This window comes from Rissa tridactyla, chromosome 1 (assembly GCF_028500815.1).
Source record: "Rissa tridactyla isolate bRisTri1 chromosome 1, bRisTri1.patW.cur.20221130, whole genome shotgun sequence".
NCBI classification, from domain to species: domain Eukaryota; kingdom Metazoa; phylum Chordata; class Aves; order Charadriiformes; family Laridae; genus Rissa; species Rissa tridactyla.
The window spans coordinates 144,784,456-144,799,721 of record NC_071466.1 but is presented as its reverse complement, the minus strand read 5'-3'; the positions used below and the strand labels follow the sequence as shown (position 1 = coordinate 144,799,721).

The 15,266-nt window shown below is 42.3% G+C and overlaps 1 protein-coding gene across 1 annotated transcript in view; it reads right to left on the bottom strand.

Moving 5' to 3' along the window:
- Positions 1-15,266, bottom strand: part of ITPR2 (inositol 1,4,5-trisphosphate receptor type 2) — a 263,492-nt gene that overhangs the window by 15,721 nt on the left and 232,505 nt on the right. Inside the window, exons 53-55 of the mRNA XM_054188393.1 lie at positions 13,940-14,067; positions 11,999-12,164; positions 10,561-10,721 (exon numbers count right to left, since the gene is read on the bottom strand). Of these exons, the coding sequence (XP_054044368.1) occupies positions 10,561-10,721; positions 11,999-12,164; positions 13,940-14,067 (455 nt within the window). The remainder of the gene's footprint in view (positions 1-10,560; positions 10,722-11,998; positions 12,165-13,939; positions 14,068-15,266) is intronic.

Genomic DNA, 15,266 nt, shown 5'->3' with positions numbered 1-15,266 from the left:
TCTCAACAAATTTGTTCAATAAATACTGTATGAAACAAACATTTTGCACTTTGTCCCACAGATACAATTTGCTAACCTGATTGATTTCTTTCTCTACAACTAATCTGATTTCTTTGGGCTATATATCTTCTCTTTTATTAAAGATGATGCAATCTTAGCTTTTTATCATACAGATATCCACCATGCTAAAAGGAGAGAAGATTCTGTGAACTAGCCTTGCAACCGAATAGAAAATCCTGACACAAATCTCATAAAGCTGGTCCCAAAAGATAAACAGCGCAATAAGACCAAAGTTATACAAATTCAGAAACTTATCCATGTACAGTAATATGGGTGGGTGGATTTTTCTTCCCATGACAGATATAGAATACAAGTAACTTCATCCTACCTGTAACACCTTGTAAAACAAGCTCACACTAATGTTAGACCGAACTCCCCCAAATCTCGCTGTCTCCGAGCTGTTAGAACTCAGAACCAGAACTATGTTTTTTGTAGCCTTTCCCTGTTTCACTTCTTGCAGAATCTCACTGCTATGTTTTGTGTCCAACCAAAGTTACGCTTATTTACTTTTAAATGTCATTCCTGATGAGGCAACAGCCTCAGACTTGTCTCTCTGTTCTTTTACTAATTGCCCTTATGTCTTTGGGCTAATCCATAGTCCTTCCTTTCCTCAGCATCTGCAGTTATCTGCCTTGGCTGTGGACAATTTTGTAGTCTCTTCCCCCTTCAAGAAGCCAGAAGCTTAGCACCACTGTAATACAAAGAACAGTAATTGTTTTCAAATGTTGCAATAATAGTCTCAAGCAGCATTGAAGTGTTCTGTGTTTGTTGCTCCTCCAGTAGTGCAAAATCAAATGAATTCAGTTTACACACTTTGGGATCTGCTCATCACGTTGTTCCTCTGGGGCTGAACTTCTTATCGCCATCCGTGACCCTGCTTAAGGTCCAGTTTTCATTAGGCAAAGCCATACACAGCCAGTCCCGGGAGAATCGAGGCTCTGTTACTGCCAGCATTTTAAGCACAACAGCACAACAGAAGGTGCCTATCCAGCGCCTTGGAGAGCCTTTCCATCACTTGAAATCACGGAATAAAGGTCTGCCCACACACAGATCCATCTCAGGCCACATGCTTCCTTAACAAAGGGATAAAAGATGGCTTTTGCAAGCTGCCTGGAAAGTTAACAGCTCTAGTCTCTGGCAGGTCAAGGCAGGAGTGGCTTCCAGCAGGGAACCGCAGCCCGTGTCCTGCCAGCAGCACTGCTCGGCTTGAGGGCGCTCCAGCTGGAACACCTCCACTCCGTGTTCGTGGGGATAGGCAAGTTTCAAGGAACACAGCCTCATGCCCAGACCCCTCCTCGAGTTTTTAAGTCCAGCAGCAGCCAAACAAACAGGAACCCAACTCAGCTCATTTATTTTAATTTGCAAATTGAATGAATTGAAGTTGGAAGGAGGACGAGGAGGCTGTGACTACATTGTATTATCAAGGCAGAACCCATCTTTATAGCAAAATCAGTCTTTGAAGCCTAAATACTGCTCAATAGACAGGTGGGCAAGTCTTTCAAACACAGAGGAAATCAAGCTAAACTTACAGCTGAGCCACAATACCACAAGGTCCAAAAAGACTAGTGCTGGGTAGCATCAAAACACTGATTCCGGACCTCAGGGGGGGAAAACCCCAAATCTCTATGAATATACTTCTGGGGAGTTTTAGGCTCCACTCTGTAACTTGCAATTTCATTACAGCTTTGTATTCAGAAGTGATTTCAAAGGAAAGAGGAAAAAAGACAGGATTGTGTTGGTGCTGGAGCCTGTCCCTTTAGGAGTTAACAAGAAGGTGACGGGCTGAGCACGGAGGCAGCAGGGACGAGGGCACAGCGCAATGGCATGGCCACTGCCTCACCGAGTCAGCTAGAGGGATGAAGGTTAATGACCATAACATCACTACACACAGCAAATGTGCCTGCGCTGCAGCACCTGCCGTTGACTTCAATCTTTCTCCTGCTCCAGCTAATGGCATCATTTCTAAGGGGGCAGGCCCAGATCCATGATTTCCCATTCAAGCAGCAATAGGATCATTACTTTTGCCTGTCTGGAAAGAAAGTATATAGACTTAAAGCGACTAAAACCTCAAGCTTTTGCAATGAAGTACCAAATGAAGCCCACCCTTCCCTTTATATACCCTTACCTCACGCATCACCTAGCCAAGCAAGCCAACTAAATTATTTACGGTGGACTAAAGAGTCCATTTCTGGAAGATGCAGAGCCCTTGAAGTAGAAAAGAAGATGCTCAGTTCTCTTGTGGAATAGGAGCTTTGTGCAAAGATGCAAAGTCCTCACATGACGCTAACTTTTCATGCTTTGAGCAACACACAAATGAGCAGGAAATCAGCTAATTAGGCACGTTACTGTAATTGCTTATTTTATGAAGTGGAGAGGGAGGTGTTCAGCACTTCTATAAGATAATAACGTAGAGGCAAAATAGTACATAGAAGTAAAAATAGCAATGGTCTACCTACAGAAATGAACGTTATTTTTGAATAACAGGAAAAGCAACAATAGAAAAAATAATTCAATATATATTTTGTAAACGTAAAACTGGATAACACTTACGTATATGAGATGAGAGGGGCAAAACCAGTGGCTGAACCTGTGACAAGCACAATTCCAGCTCTATTTTAGTGACTCTCTATCACCACTCGATAGCTCTGAAATCCTCTGTGAATTTGAGACAGGCCTCAATGCAGAAAAAAGACTTTCTCCGGGACCTGGTGCACCTAAATCGAAGCTCTGAACTTCCCACAGGGCCTGCATCTATGTGGAAGGATGCAGAGCTGTGTGCTTGCTCGTTCTTCTATTTTGAGCACAACAGAAAAATGGAAGCAGCAAATAATGTATTTAGGCATATTTCTTTAATTGCTTATTTTATGAAAATCCAACTGCAGACAAACCCGACGTTGTATTTCCTAGGAAATTAGCCTGTCAGAGAGACCTCAGGTCTTATTTAGCAGCCGGCTTTTGTGCTCTTGGTATTACTGCTATGGTAAGTAATTACTCATAATGTGACATGCATCATATCAGCCTTTCAAAAGTAATTAAGAAAAAGTTGCATAGCTTAATGATACATACATACATCTCATCCTTGCAAGTTTTGCTTTGATAACATCTGCTAGTTTTTGGAGGAAGGCCAGTTTTAAAAAGTAAAATAAATCAGTACTAACAATGGGAGCATTATTAGCTTCCCCAAAGTTATAAATTCCATGCCCCATTCCAGCAGAGCATTTGTGTGCACAAGTCCTGTAAGCATTTTCAAGTCTGTGACTTGCCAGATCAGAAACTTCATGTTGAACTAGAATTTATGATAATGAAGAAGCCTTAAAAATACAGTTTATTTATAGTGAGCCAGTTTAAGAACCGCAGCTCACCGCGCCTGGCAGATTTAGCTGTAGCAGCTGAAGGGGTCACCCCTATCAGCTGTGTGCCCTTTCTCCCTGCCGGTATTATCCTACCTATAAAGAGGCATCAGAATCAGCACTGTGTCCTCTCCTCAACCAGTGCAGTTCAGACTGGCGTGACTTCAGTGGCCATCAATTTTCACATTAGTGCTCTGGGCTGCGAACTGCAGAAGCTCAGGAGCGAACAAACACATTGCTTGTCCTCCCCCCTCTGCTATTGTTGTGGTTAATTGCAACAGAAGGGTATGGTGGACATCTGGGGGAGGAAACTTCTTAAATTGTCTAGGATGAATCACCAGAGTGCATGTGAAAAACACCCTGAGTATCTTCCTGACAACCCAAGCGTCCTTCTGCAGCATTCATGTCATCTTGGATGGACATTTCTCTGGTTTAGGTCATTCTCTCTACTCGTACAGTGTTCAGTGATCCTCAGATGCAATAAGAGTATCTATAGACTGGAGATAAAAATTATCAGGGAAAACTTTTGCCTCCAAAATTCAAAAAGACGATAGATAACAGAATAGAAAAATCCTGTATATCAGAACTTTTGTTCTTCTCCACAGAAGTTATGTTTTCAGAGCTGAGGTCAACCGCCCTCTTAGTACATATTACTTTACTTTATTACATTCTTTGACAAAAATTGACAGCAGTAAAGAACAGCTTGTTCCACAAACCCTGCTCCTCCTCGCCTGCCAGCTTTCAGCATGCTCTTCCTCTGAAAAAGTATGGCACTTTTTCACTGCTTTCACCTCGCATGTCTGTATTTCCTTTGGACCGGCCTCCTCTAGAAGCTCCACATGGGTTGCTGGGGGATGGCCACTGAATCCGTTGAACATCAGGCTGGGGGTGCACACCAGGATTTGGCAACAATGAAATGATTTTACGTTCACTAACTAACCCTGGGGCAACCTTTCACTGCCCTAAGGAGTGAAAGGACAGGCAGCCAGGCTCTCGACCCACAGCCGTCGGGCTCTGCAGGCTCCGCTTGGCTCACACTTTTGCTGTTTTGACAGTCAGCTACTTGTGCTGAGGTTGGTCAAAATGAAAAAAATCCCTTTGCGGGCCATACACGGGTGTGCCAGGGACTATACACAAGCAACTCTGGCTCAGGAGGGAGCCTGTCCCCTGTCCCTGCTGCTACGCTGTGGGGTCAACAGCCTCATGGAACGACTCTGGCCAGGACCTCACAGCATCACCGCTGAGACCTGAACCTGGGGAGCAGCTACGTGCTGCCGTGGCTCACATCACACTTCTGCTCCCGAGGTGAGAGCACAGCAAAACGCAGAGCAGTGAGGCAGGAGACAGAAGGACCCCAAGGGAAAAAGCCTCGCACTGCCCAGGCACACAGCATGGGCAGAACAGTAACTATTGTGAGACTTCCCAGTGGCTCATTTGGCATTATTCCCAGCGCTGCTTTTGAATTTAATACCCACTTCTGGGTATCTAATAGAAAAAGAAGGCAAAACCACAAGGCTGGAGGTAGGAAGAAGATAGACAACAGCACCAGCTCAAGGGAGCACTAAATTCAGATCACTTTTGAAACTTCAATATTTAAAAAAAACACAACAAAAACAACCAGAATTTTTCAAAACGGGGAATGCATTTTTCCTCATGACATGGAAATGGCCATAATATTTGGTAAATTCTTCTTTTATTTAATAATTTCAAACAAAAAATAATGAAAAAAAGCTGGCACCTTCAAAATATTTATAGTGAAGTAGTTAAAATATTTGGCCATGTTACCAATGACAGGTCATTGCTGTGAGACAAAAGTGCTTTTAAAAGAACCGAATAATAAAATCACTGTTCAGAATTTCAGGCTGGTGTTGCTCAACCTGTTTCTTCTACTTCGTCCCTATAATGTTGATGGGAATTTCGCTTTTGATTGTAGTGGAAGTGTTGGGATCTTGAGTAGCCTGAAGACACTTAAGATTAGAAATTTGCCTTTCAGGAGGGATACATTTACAGATGAAACAAGATGTAAAGGAAATACTTTTAAGATACTATCACAGTATAAAAGGCTCATGGTCCAAATGACTGCAGTGGCAGGAGAACAGAACCTTTCATTTCCCACCACAGATTGCCTTGTTTTAGGGAGATGGTCTAACGCATGGCAGTATCCTTTACTCTTACAAACATAGGCTGGTTTTAGAGCAGTTTTCAGCTGATTGAGGACTTATGTAATTGCACCAATTACATCCAATTACATAATTAGAGTAAATAAGTAATAATATAATTAGGTGCTGTAATTATGTAGTTATGACAGGTAGCGCTAATGCTGATAAAATGCATTATGAAACTTGCTAAGAACTGTGGACAGGGCACGCGAGAACAAAACTTTTAGGGCTTCATTTGCTAAAGTCTTTCATTCCTCCAATGGGCAAAATTATTAATTTAATTACTCTGCCAATAGCCTTTTATTTTTGCAAATGAATGGAGGCAAAAATCATAGGCTAACTCATATCTCTCTGTTTTGCTGCGAAAAATTCAGTAGCTAATCATCTACATTTTTTGCCTCCATTTATCTATTTACAGCTACCAAAGCTCAGGTGAAATCTGCGTGTACAAATTGACGTTAACCTTCACTGTTCCAGTTATCGCATTAAACTGTCTCCTCTGACAAATGGACACAAGGAACATTCAAAGATTGCTGTATCGATGTAATACAAGTTATGTGCATCTCTCCGGGTTTGCTAGCTATGTTATTTCTGGTCAAATGGGTCAGATAAGAAGTTTTTTTTCTGCAGGAATGAAAATTCAATAGGGGAATAATTCATACAGGTTCTCAGTGCAAATGCAAGGCATGTAGCCGGCTTTTCCAAGTTTCTGTCTTTTTGGATATTGTATAATACCTGTCTGAGGTATAAAAGAGGCCTGGATAACAAACAAATAATAAAAACCTACTGTCCTGATTTAATATTCATTAAAATTTCACCTGATAACTGATATAAGATAGTGTGCAAGAAAAATGGCCATCACTGGAAGATCTGAAGTGCTTTATTCCCACTAACATCTCCATAAAGTAACTGTCCGAAAAGCTAGAGGTGTATAAACTGTGTCTTGTTTTACGATACATTTTATGCTTGATCCTTTTTTCTAAAAAGAAAAAAAACCCCAAACAATACCTTGCTTTACGAAAGCCGGATAGCTACTGATTACTTCTGTCGCTGCTCAGAGCAGTATGCTAAGCACTGAAGCAAATACTGAACTGCTGGGAAAATCAAAATCACAGGGAACGTTAAGAGTTTGCAGCCGATGTCCACAGTCCAGAGGAAGAAAGCAAAAGAGAAGTCCTCTGCCGCAAGGTCTTTTGAGGCCAGAGACGTGCAAGATAATGGGAATGCCTTGAAACAAGCCACTACTGGAACGGAAATACAAGTCAGCTTCAAAACCTGTAAAAATACTGCCTTTGCGCGAGGGGTGTGTACAACATCACCTACAAGTTTCCTTCCCCGTCTTGAACTGGAAAACTGGGGAAATGAAGTTAGATGCGTAAATAATTTCCATCCCTTTTGGCACCCAGCCTTTCAAATAATATTCCAAAACAAGAAAACCATTGTATTCCTAGTTGTTTTGTTTTTTTTTTTTTCCCCCAGTTGTGCTATCAGCAAGCCTTCAAACCAGATGCTTCACTGTTTGCTGGACAAATGATACATAAAAAAGACTGAGAGTCATAATACAGACAGTCATATTTTTGGGTCCTGGGGGGTCGGGGCAATGGAGAAAAGAGACTATCAGAAATTGTAGTCTTTTTCCCTGGTGCGTAGTTAATACTGATGACCATTTCAATGTTACTTTTTGCAGTCCTTTGCAAGACAGTAGTAGACAAGTACAAATAATAATTGGTTCCTAACTACAGGTGTAGGGGTAGTGAGGATGGTACATGGAACTAAACTCTACTTTCTATTAAAGAAGTTACTGCAGCATACTCCAAAATTTTGACCTATGTGTATTTAAGGACGGATTTGAGTCTTGAAGGTTGGATTTGGGTAGAAATCCTAAGTAATCCGGCTGTGGAAACACAGAATTTGGGTTTGATCCATTAAAGCTACAGAAGCAGCCACAAAGACACACCTAATCATAATAAAAACTAGTAGAGCTAAGAGAGCTTTTCCAGGAGTATGAGTCAAGGAGTTTTTTTCAGCCATATTCTCTATCACCTGAAATATAAAATCTCATTCCACCTTGTCCCCTTCAAAGAGGTCCTGAGACTGCCCTGTTCTTCCAACCACCCTATTTTTATCACTATTTGTCGCATTTGCATGCTCCAGCAATGAGGCGATTCCACTGGAAAGCCCCAGTTCCCTTGTGAAAGGTTAACTTGAAGTCTGACTCTCTTGCCAGATCCTAACCAGAACTTGGTCTCTTACCAGGGACTTGGTCACCTCTCCCAGCATCACAGAAGTGGTTGCTCAGCTTTCAGTCCATCACAAAGTCTGAATCAGCTCCTCTCTCCATCTTCAGGACAAAAATCATACCTCAGGCTCAATTTCTGCATGGAATGCATCTTACGTGCTTGTCACGTAATTTCATTGCTATCACACTGTGTTTGAAACACACCAAACACATATGCTACATCAACTCATACAGCTGACAGCTGCAAAACTGTCAGCAGCATGAGCTGGTGTCCGAGTGTCTTCCTTTTGACTCTTCCTTTGGTCATAGGCAAAGCTGTATCTCTAAATCTCCTCTTCCAGTTGAATATCATACTTCCAGAATACTCCACTCTTCCAGTCAGATTATTTGCTTTCATTTCTTAATATTCCTGGTACCATGTGGTGTACAGTAATCTCTCCAGCTCCAAGAGAGAGTGTCTATTTTTTTGTTCACTTAAGCATTTCCAATGGCTTCTTCTGTGCAGCACTAGTATTTCTGCAGCACACCTTCCCTAGCGTTTGTACCAGGGAATTTAAACTACACAAAAATACTATTACTAATCCCACATCAGCCACTTTGTAGTTTGTTCAAACATTTGTTTCCCTTTTTCCCCCCCAATCCTCCATTCTCTTTTCCATTCCATGTAACCTTTACACTTCTAGGTTCATATGTACCCCTCCCACCATCCAGAATAACCAGTAACTTTATACATACCCATGGAAAAAACAAGTCTTCCTTCAGAAGGCTCAATAATCCCAAAATATGGATTATTATTAACCACTTAAACCACCAACATTCTGCCATAGAGGAACAGGGGCTTTGAGAAATCATTTCAGTGCTTGAGGTCACATGTGTTTTGGTGCTTTTCTGTTAATATTTTAGATATTCAAACAGGAGTTCCCACCATTAATGCAAACGTAAAATACATTAGTGAATTACATCAGAAAAGTCAAACCGCTGCTGCCACAGGATGAATACACTTACTATGAATATTAATGCATCCCTTGGAATTAAACATTAATACTTAACACACATAGTCGCAAAGTTTAAAATCATACAAACACTGCAGGGAGAGGAAGAGGAGTAGAGAAGGAACAGACAAATAGGACAAGCCCTAGAGTCTGGACATGTTATTGATTCCACGAATGAAAGTGCATTTCTGAGATAAGGTAAAATATTTTCACGTGTAAGAGGACAACTTGCCACTATGAATAGTTTCTTGTAATGGAACAGAGGACATGAGCATTTGTTTTAGTTTTTCTATCTTGCCCATCATACTGTAGAAGTGTAGATCCATTACTGCCTAACAGTATAAACGCCCCGAGCTGGGCAACGAGACTGACGGTTCAAAATTTCCACGGACCCAGGCTGCTCCTCTGTACCTGAGCACTGAATTCCCATCACCTGCCACACCACCCTTCCATGTAGCGGTAACAGCACTTAGAAAAGCTCCATTTCGTCACAGTATTCAAGCATGCACTCCTGTCTAAACACGAGCCATTCCAATAATGCAAGTTCTTCAAGGTAAGCTCTGCATAAGCCTGCACAGTGGGCGGGAGTCATCTCCTATAACTTTAGCCAGCTCCCAATTAGGCATGTTGTCTAAACTAATCATTTAGGCTCTCAATGGAGTGAGAAAAGCAATGCCAGGCTGAGTCACCTCAGCTATCCTAGATACCTGTCTTAAAGCAGGATAAATAACACAGCTTTTTGCACTGACAGGGCAGGGAGCTGGGATCGATTTAAACCAGGTGGCTGACTTGAAGACAGCTGAAGTTAAAGGAGAAGAATCTTCCCCTTGGCTAAACTGAGGACTAAAAGGCCACGTGTCATCTCACTAGTGAGGCTGGGTAGTATGTACCAAAGGCCTGATGAGGGATAACAGAGCGGATACTCTCAATAAGAAATGTGGCTCCAAACATGCATAAACAGCAAAGCCTCATGCCGTTGAGTTACAGCCTCCTCTGGGATTCAGACATATGCCAGCTCTGCAACCACAGACCCTGGCACAGACCCTGTGCGGTGCAATACCTGCCAGGAAGTCCACGGGCAGAAAAGGCTGCACCAGAATGTCCCAGCAGGTAGGAAGAATTCCTCAAAAATGAAACCCCAAGCCAGGCAGCCTTGATAATCCATCCCTGTCTCACCAGAACAAACCCAATCCTTGGCAGCAGGCTAGAAATGAAATGTAATCGAACATCCCTCTGCCACCAAACTTCTCTCTCGGAATCCAAGTCATACTCTCACCGCTTCACGAGGCAGTTTCTTTAGCTCTTCAATTCCCAGCAGCAGCTCTTCTCAGTCTTTTCAATAGCTTGTTCAGAGCAGTCATAGGAGAAAAGCACTAGCCCTCAACACTGACCCTGCGTTTCACTGTTCAGCAGGAGATGTTATTTTTCTGGACAGCAGCCCAGAGATACTGGACAAAGCCGGAGCAGCAGCAGATGTTACGATGCATGCTCTTCTGCCCCTGGTTTGGCTAATGAGGCAGCAGAACCCACAGAGCATGAGAGCACAAACGCCAAACTGGAGACTGTGGACTGTGCCTTCATCTTTTTTATGATGTTTAAGACTGGGCTTTGTTGCAGACTGTCTAAGACATGTGAAAAGATCTTTAAAAATACAGATCGATGCCTCCTATTGTTTAGACAGAGCGAAAAAGAAATATTCCCTGCTCTAGCTGCAAGGAGCATCTTTCAGTTGCATAAAGCACGTGCCCAAATTGACTTACCACAATCATTTGTGCCACGTAGCTCTCTGGGCCAGTGTATTCAGTTGGATCTTTAACTTTGACAAGAACTATAAAGTACAAATAATGCCACATGTTGTGTTCTGACTTTATATGCTCCTCAAATGAAACAGTCTTGTTATCAAATTTATCTCTCTCCAGTCCTGCAAAACGACATGAACATAATGCAAAAAAATAAACTTCAACATGAAACTACCCAAATCTGTTAAATATGTTAGAGAACGGAACTTAACTTAATTCAAAGGATCATAAATGTGAAGGATCTTAATTTAAAAGCTATAACCGCATACAGTAACTGCCAGGCAAGAAATACCAGGCCAGAAGGCATTCCTGACAGAATTCTTTCAGCGCAGCGTTTATTCTCTTTTGTGATATTTCCTCTTAATAACAATAACAATATAATAAATACGTTACAGTTTTACAGTGCCTTCTACGCTGAGGGCTATAAAGTGCTTTACAAGTGTTGGCTCCGATTCTTTCTAAATGTATACTGGTAAGCACGCAGCGTGCAATCTAGGTCCTGATCTTGCAAAGATTTATGCACACGTTTAGCATCAAGCATGTGAATACTCTCACTTAAGCTGCAGTGGGATTGTTTGTGGCGCTTAAACCTAGCAGTGAGGGTGAGTCTCTGCAGGTTTGTAGTCACACAATGTTCACAGAGCTGCAGTCGTAAGATTTTTTTTTTTTTCCCTGTAACAAGTCAAATCTCTGAAGAAGAATACCACAGTGAGGAAGGACAGGATTCACAAACGTTTCCCTCGGTGTTACAGCTTTCCCCCCTGGATCTCTTGTAGAGCCTTCCACAGACACTAAAGCCATTGTGTTCTGCACAACGTTCATCCCTGTCAGTACAACCATGGAAACAACACCCAGACTACAAAAAGGAAAATATTTCTAAAGTCTCCCAGGGGAGTGAAGGTCTGCCTCTCTTTGTGAGAGCACCTCAAAATAAGTGGGTTTATCCATGGGTTTTGTGGGGATGATTTTAATTTAATTCTTTTGTTCCCCGTTTCATATCACCTTCTGAAACAGATGGATTTTGCCGTTGTTACACTTCTGGAATGCACTGTGCTGTGAAATAGCAAGCTGTACTTTCATCTGCATCACGCTTTGTGAAATAAAGTCAGCAGCTGCACCATCTCCATTAGTGGTGATGATGTGCGTGTGAGACACGGCCCTTCTCCCTCAGATCCTGGGTGGAGACTGTGAAGCTACTTCTCAGTAAAGCTAGCTTTTGATTCCTAAACCACATCTTTTTTCCTACTGAGAGGGAATAAATTTGGAACCAAACTCTACCATTTTTACAGCCTTTCCTTGTAGAAGATAACCACCCCTTAGGTTCGTGCTTTATTTATTGAGGAACAGTTCATTTTACTCCTTTCCCAATCAAATGTCTCAATAGTTCAGTAACACCTACCACAGATGAAACAGGTTGTCTTTAGTATTTCCTCTTTTTTTTGCTTTTCACTCCTGAGATCAGCAAAGGTATCAATGATGACTCCAAAGATGAGGTTCAGAACAATAATTATGACAATGAAGTAAAACAGAAGATCATAAACAACTCGCGCAGCAAACAAGGGCTCCTAAAACAATAATAAGGTTGCAATAAGATATAAAAATAGCACACCTCTAAAATATTAAACAGCATTTTCACAGTAGCTCATGCAAAGCTATGCATCTTTCTTTTCATATGCCAAATTCTGCTAGCCTTACTCACAGAAATATAGAGGGACTACCTATGTCACTAAGCAAAGAAGATTTGACTTCACATGCTTTTATTGCTTTGGGACTCCTGTTGTCCTTTACGTTGTTTCACGCAGCACAAAGAGGAGGCTAGCTTGTGTACCGGATGCAGCATAGATGCGTTAGTGTAGTGCTCGACTGAAGATAACTGCCTTGCCAGTACAGGAACGGGGATATACAGTTTCTAGTACCCACTGAGAGCAATGATAGCTCTTCTTAATACTGCCTTTTGGCATGCAGGGATATGATTACAGTACATCCTTGTGGAATATTCCAGGCTAATGCCAAGTTTTCACACCAAACAGATGGAAACCAGGGGAACGTGCTTGTGTGATGCCAAGGCCAGGCTACTATACCCTGCACCCAAGCAAGGCACGCTGATGGTTTTAGCACTGTGCTAATGCAGTCAATACGGCTGCAAGCTGGCTCAGGGTGGGCAGACCAAGCTCATGTCTTTCAGGACCACAACCTGCACGTGCACACACACATGAAGTGCTCATATTCCCCATTTCATCAAACTCTTGTTTTGACATCGTAGCTACTTTCAGTCTTGCAAAGGCTGGACTGGACTCCCACTGACACCTCTAAAAATAGCAAAGTTGTTCTGTGGCAAACAGGAGATGACACTCAGTGTTGAGGAGGAGGAACATAAAACCCGAGTCCTCTTCTTCACCATGATACTGACTTGGAAGTCGCTGCCTTCTCAGTTTCTCACACATTCATTGGGATAATAACGCTACCCTTTGTGAAGTCCTTTAATGCAGTTAGCATTAAATAACTGCTAAGTGGCAAGGGTCACTTTCAAAGTCTGTAAGTGTTTAAAGACTTCATGGGGATGCACTATGGTTCCTGCAGTATCTCCCAGTTTATGACTTAGGACCTAGATTCTTACTACTAGCACAAGAAGTTCGTCCATTCAGACCTGAGTTATTTGTCTCTGGACTCCTGCAAGCCCTGCTGAGATCCTACTGGTGAATTTAGTCCTTGTGTTATGGTGTGGCTCACCAAGCAAAAGGCTGCTAGATTGCCTTTATTTATGATGTTCTTTTAGAACTTCAATACAAACCCATAAAACCACACAGATATTATGAGTAGTCCTTAAATGAATTGAATTTTGGAAGAAACTTCTGGAAGAGGACATATACCACAATATATGAAATTCTGTTTTGACTTTGATATTGGTTGAGTACAAGTAAACAATAGGACCTATTCCAGGTTTCAGTTAAAAATTCACCTTGTGTTTTACAGTGGAGTGTCTTGACATAAACTTATCAATCAATCCCTTTCAAAAGGTTGCATTTATAATTCCTAGTGTAATAGGAGACTGATCCAATACAGCAACACTTCTTAGCAGTGCTTGGAAGGTTACAATATGCTCCAGTTTTCCAGAAGGAAAGTTAACTACCTCGACTTCCTTTCTTCAAATATCATCATCGCACCAAGCTTAGCCCTTCCCATTAAATATTCCATCTAGGATGTAAAAATTACATGGATAAATCAACCGTGTGACATTACAGCAGGCTAGATACAAACACTGTATATAACCTCCAAAAATTGACTTTGGCATTCATGAGATGCGCAGGGAGTAATGCATTTCCTCAGCCAAAATACTTACATCTTTGGAAGGTTTCCTGAGCACGTCTCCCACACCACCACCATTTCGCAGGCCTTGGTTTAATACAGTCACAATGCACATGAGCAGGGTGTCACACGTCCTTTCTATCCCATCCTCCTCCTCTTCACCTGCAAACAGGAGAGCAGCAGCTTTAGGAATCACAGAATCTAACGATCACTCAATCAGACAAAGCCACAATTCTGTGTTAGAGAACGCAACTGCAATACACATCCGCCTCTCATACTTTTCAGCGAGAATTTCACTGATCTTCCCTATCCATTCGCAGATCACTGCTGGTGACGTACTTAGGCACCTCAGGCATACTTAGCCAGAAGAGAGACAGAGAAAATCCCAAGCAGTTCTCCCACCAGTAACTCTGTTAACGACCCAGAGCTGCCATCTCTATTCACGGGAGCAGCCCTTTTCCTTGCAAGTACTCCCACTGGTTTCAGTATGACTTTGTCAGTGAGCGTCCTAAATGTGCGGCTGACACATAGAGGAGAAGCAATATAAACACAGAATTAGAAGCACATTGGTAAAAGGATTGTCTTCCAGTGAAATCATTCCTCTACCTACCCATGTACAAGCCAAGTCATGTTAGCATTCAAAATCATTAAGGAGGGGTTGGCTTTTATAAGAGTAAATCTGTCCACGATCTTTCCACTAGCACATGTGCGCAAGCACAGGTCTGATATACATTAAATGAAAGACTGTCCCTGACCTCAGCTTGAAAACTTGGATTCTATTCTTATCTCTGCTGCAGAGCTTCTGCGTGGTTTTGGCTGAGCCACAGAGGGTACTATTGTGCAGGAGATATTTGAACGTGCAGAGGAGCTGGGCTGGAACACCAGTCCCCGGGGGGACTTAGTCCGCCCCGGCCAGAATTCCTCCCACCACGCACTCAGCCCCGTGCTGTGGCTGCATCAGCAGGCTCCTTTTGAAGAGCCCTGCTTGGGTTGTTCCCTGTGCCCTGCTGGCTTGCACTGAAGGGTCAGGACTGTGACTGCTGTTTCTCCCGCCTTCCTTTCTCTTTAGGGATACATTTGCTTAAGCAGTGAAGGCAGCAATTCTCACTTGGTTTGCTTCATGCACTTATTGGAACGGAGTTTAATAAATAACAACATCCTGCTGCGATAGTTAACTGAAATAGAATACTTAACAGCCCCAAACCACCACATCTGGGGCACTGAGATAGATTTTGATAAACTGAATTGACTGAAAGCACTCACATTACAGACAAGCCATTTGGATTTAAACCGTGAGTTCCCAAATTGAGGTGTAGGCATCACAATTGGTATTTGCAGAACAGAGCTGGTATCTGCTGCCT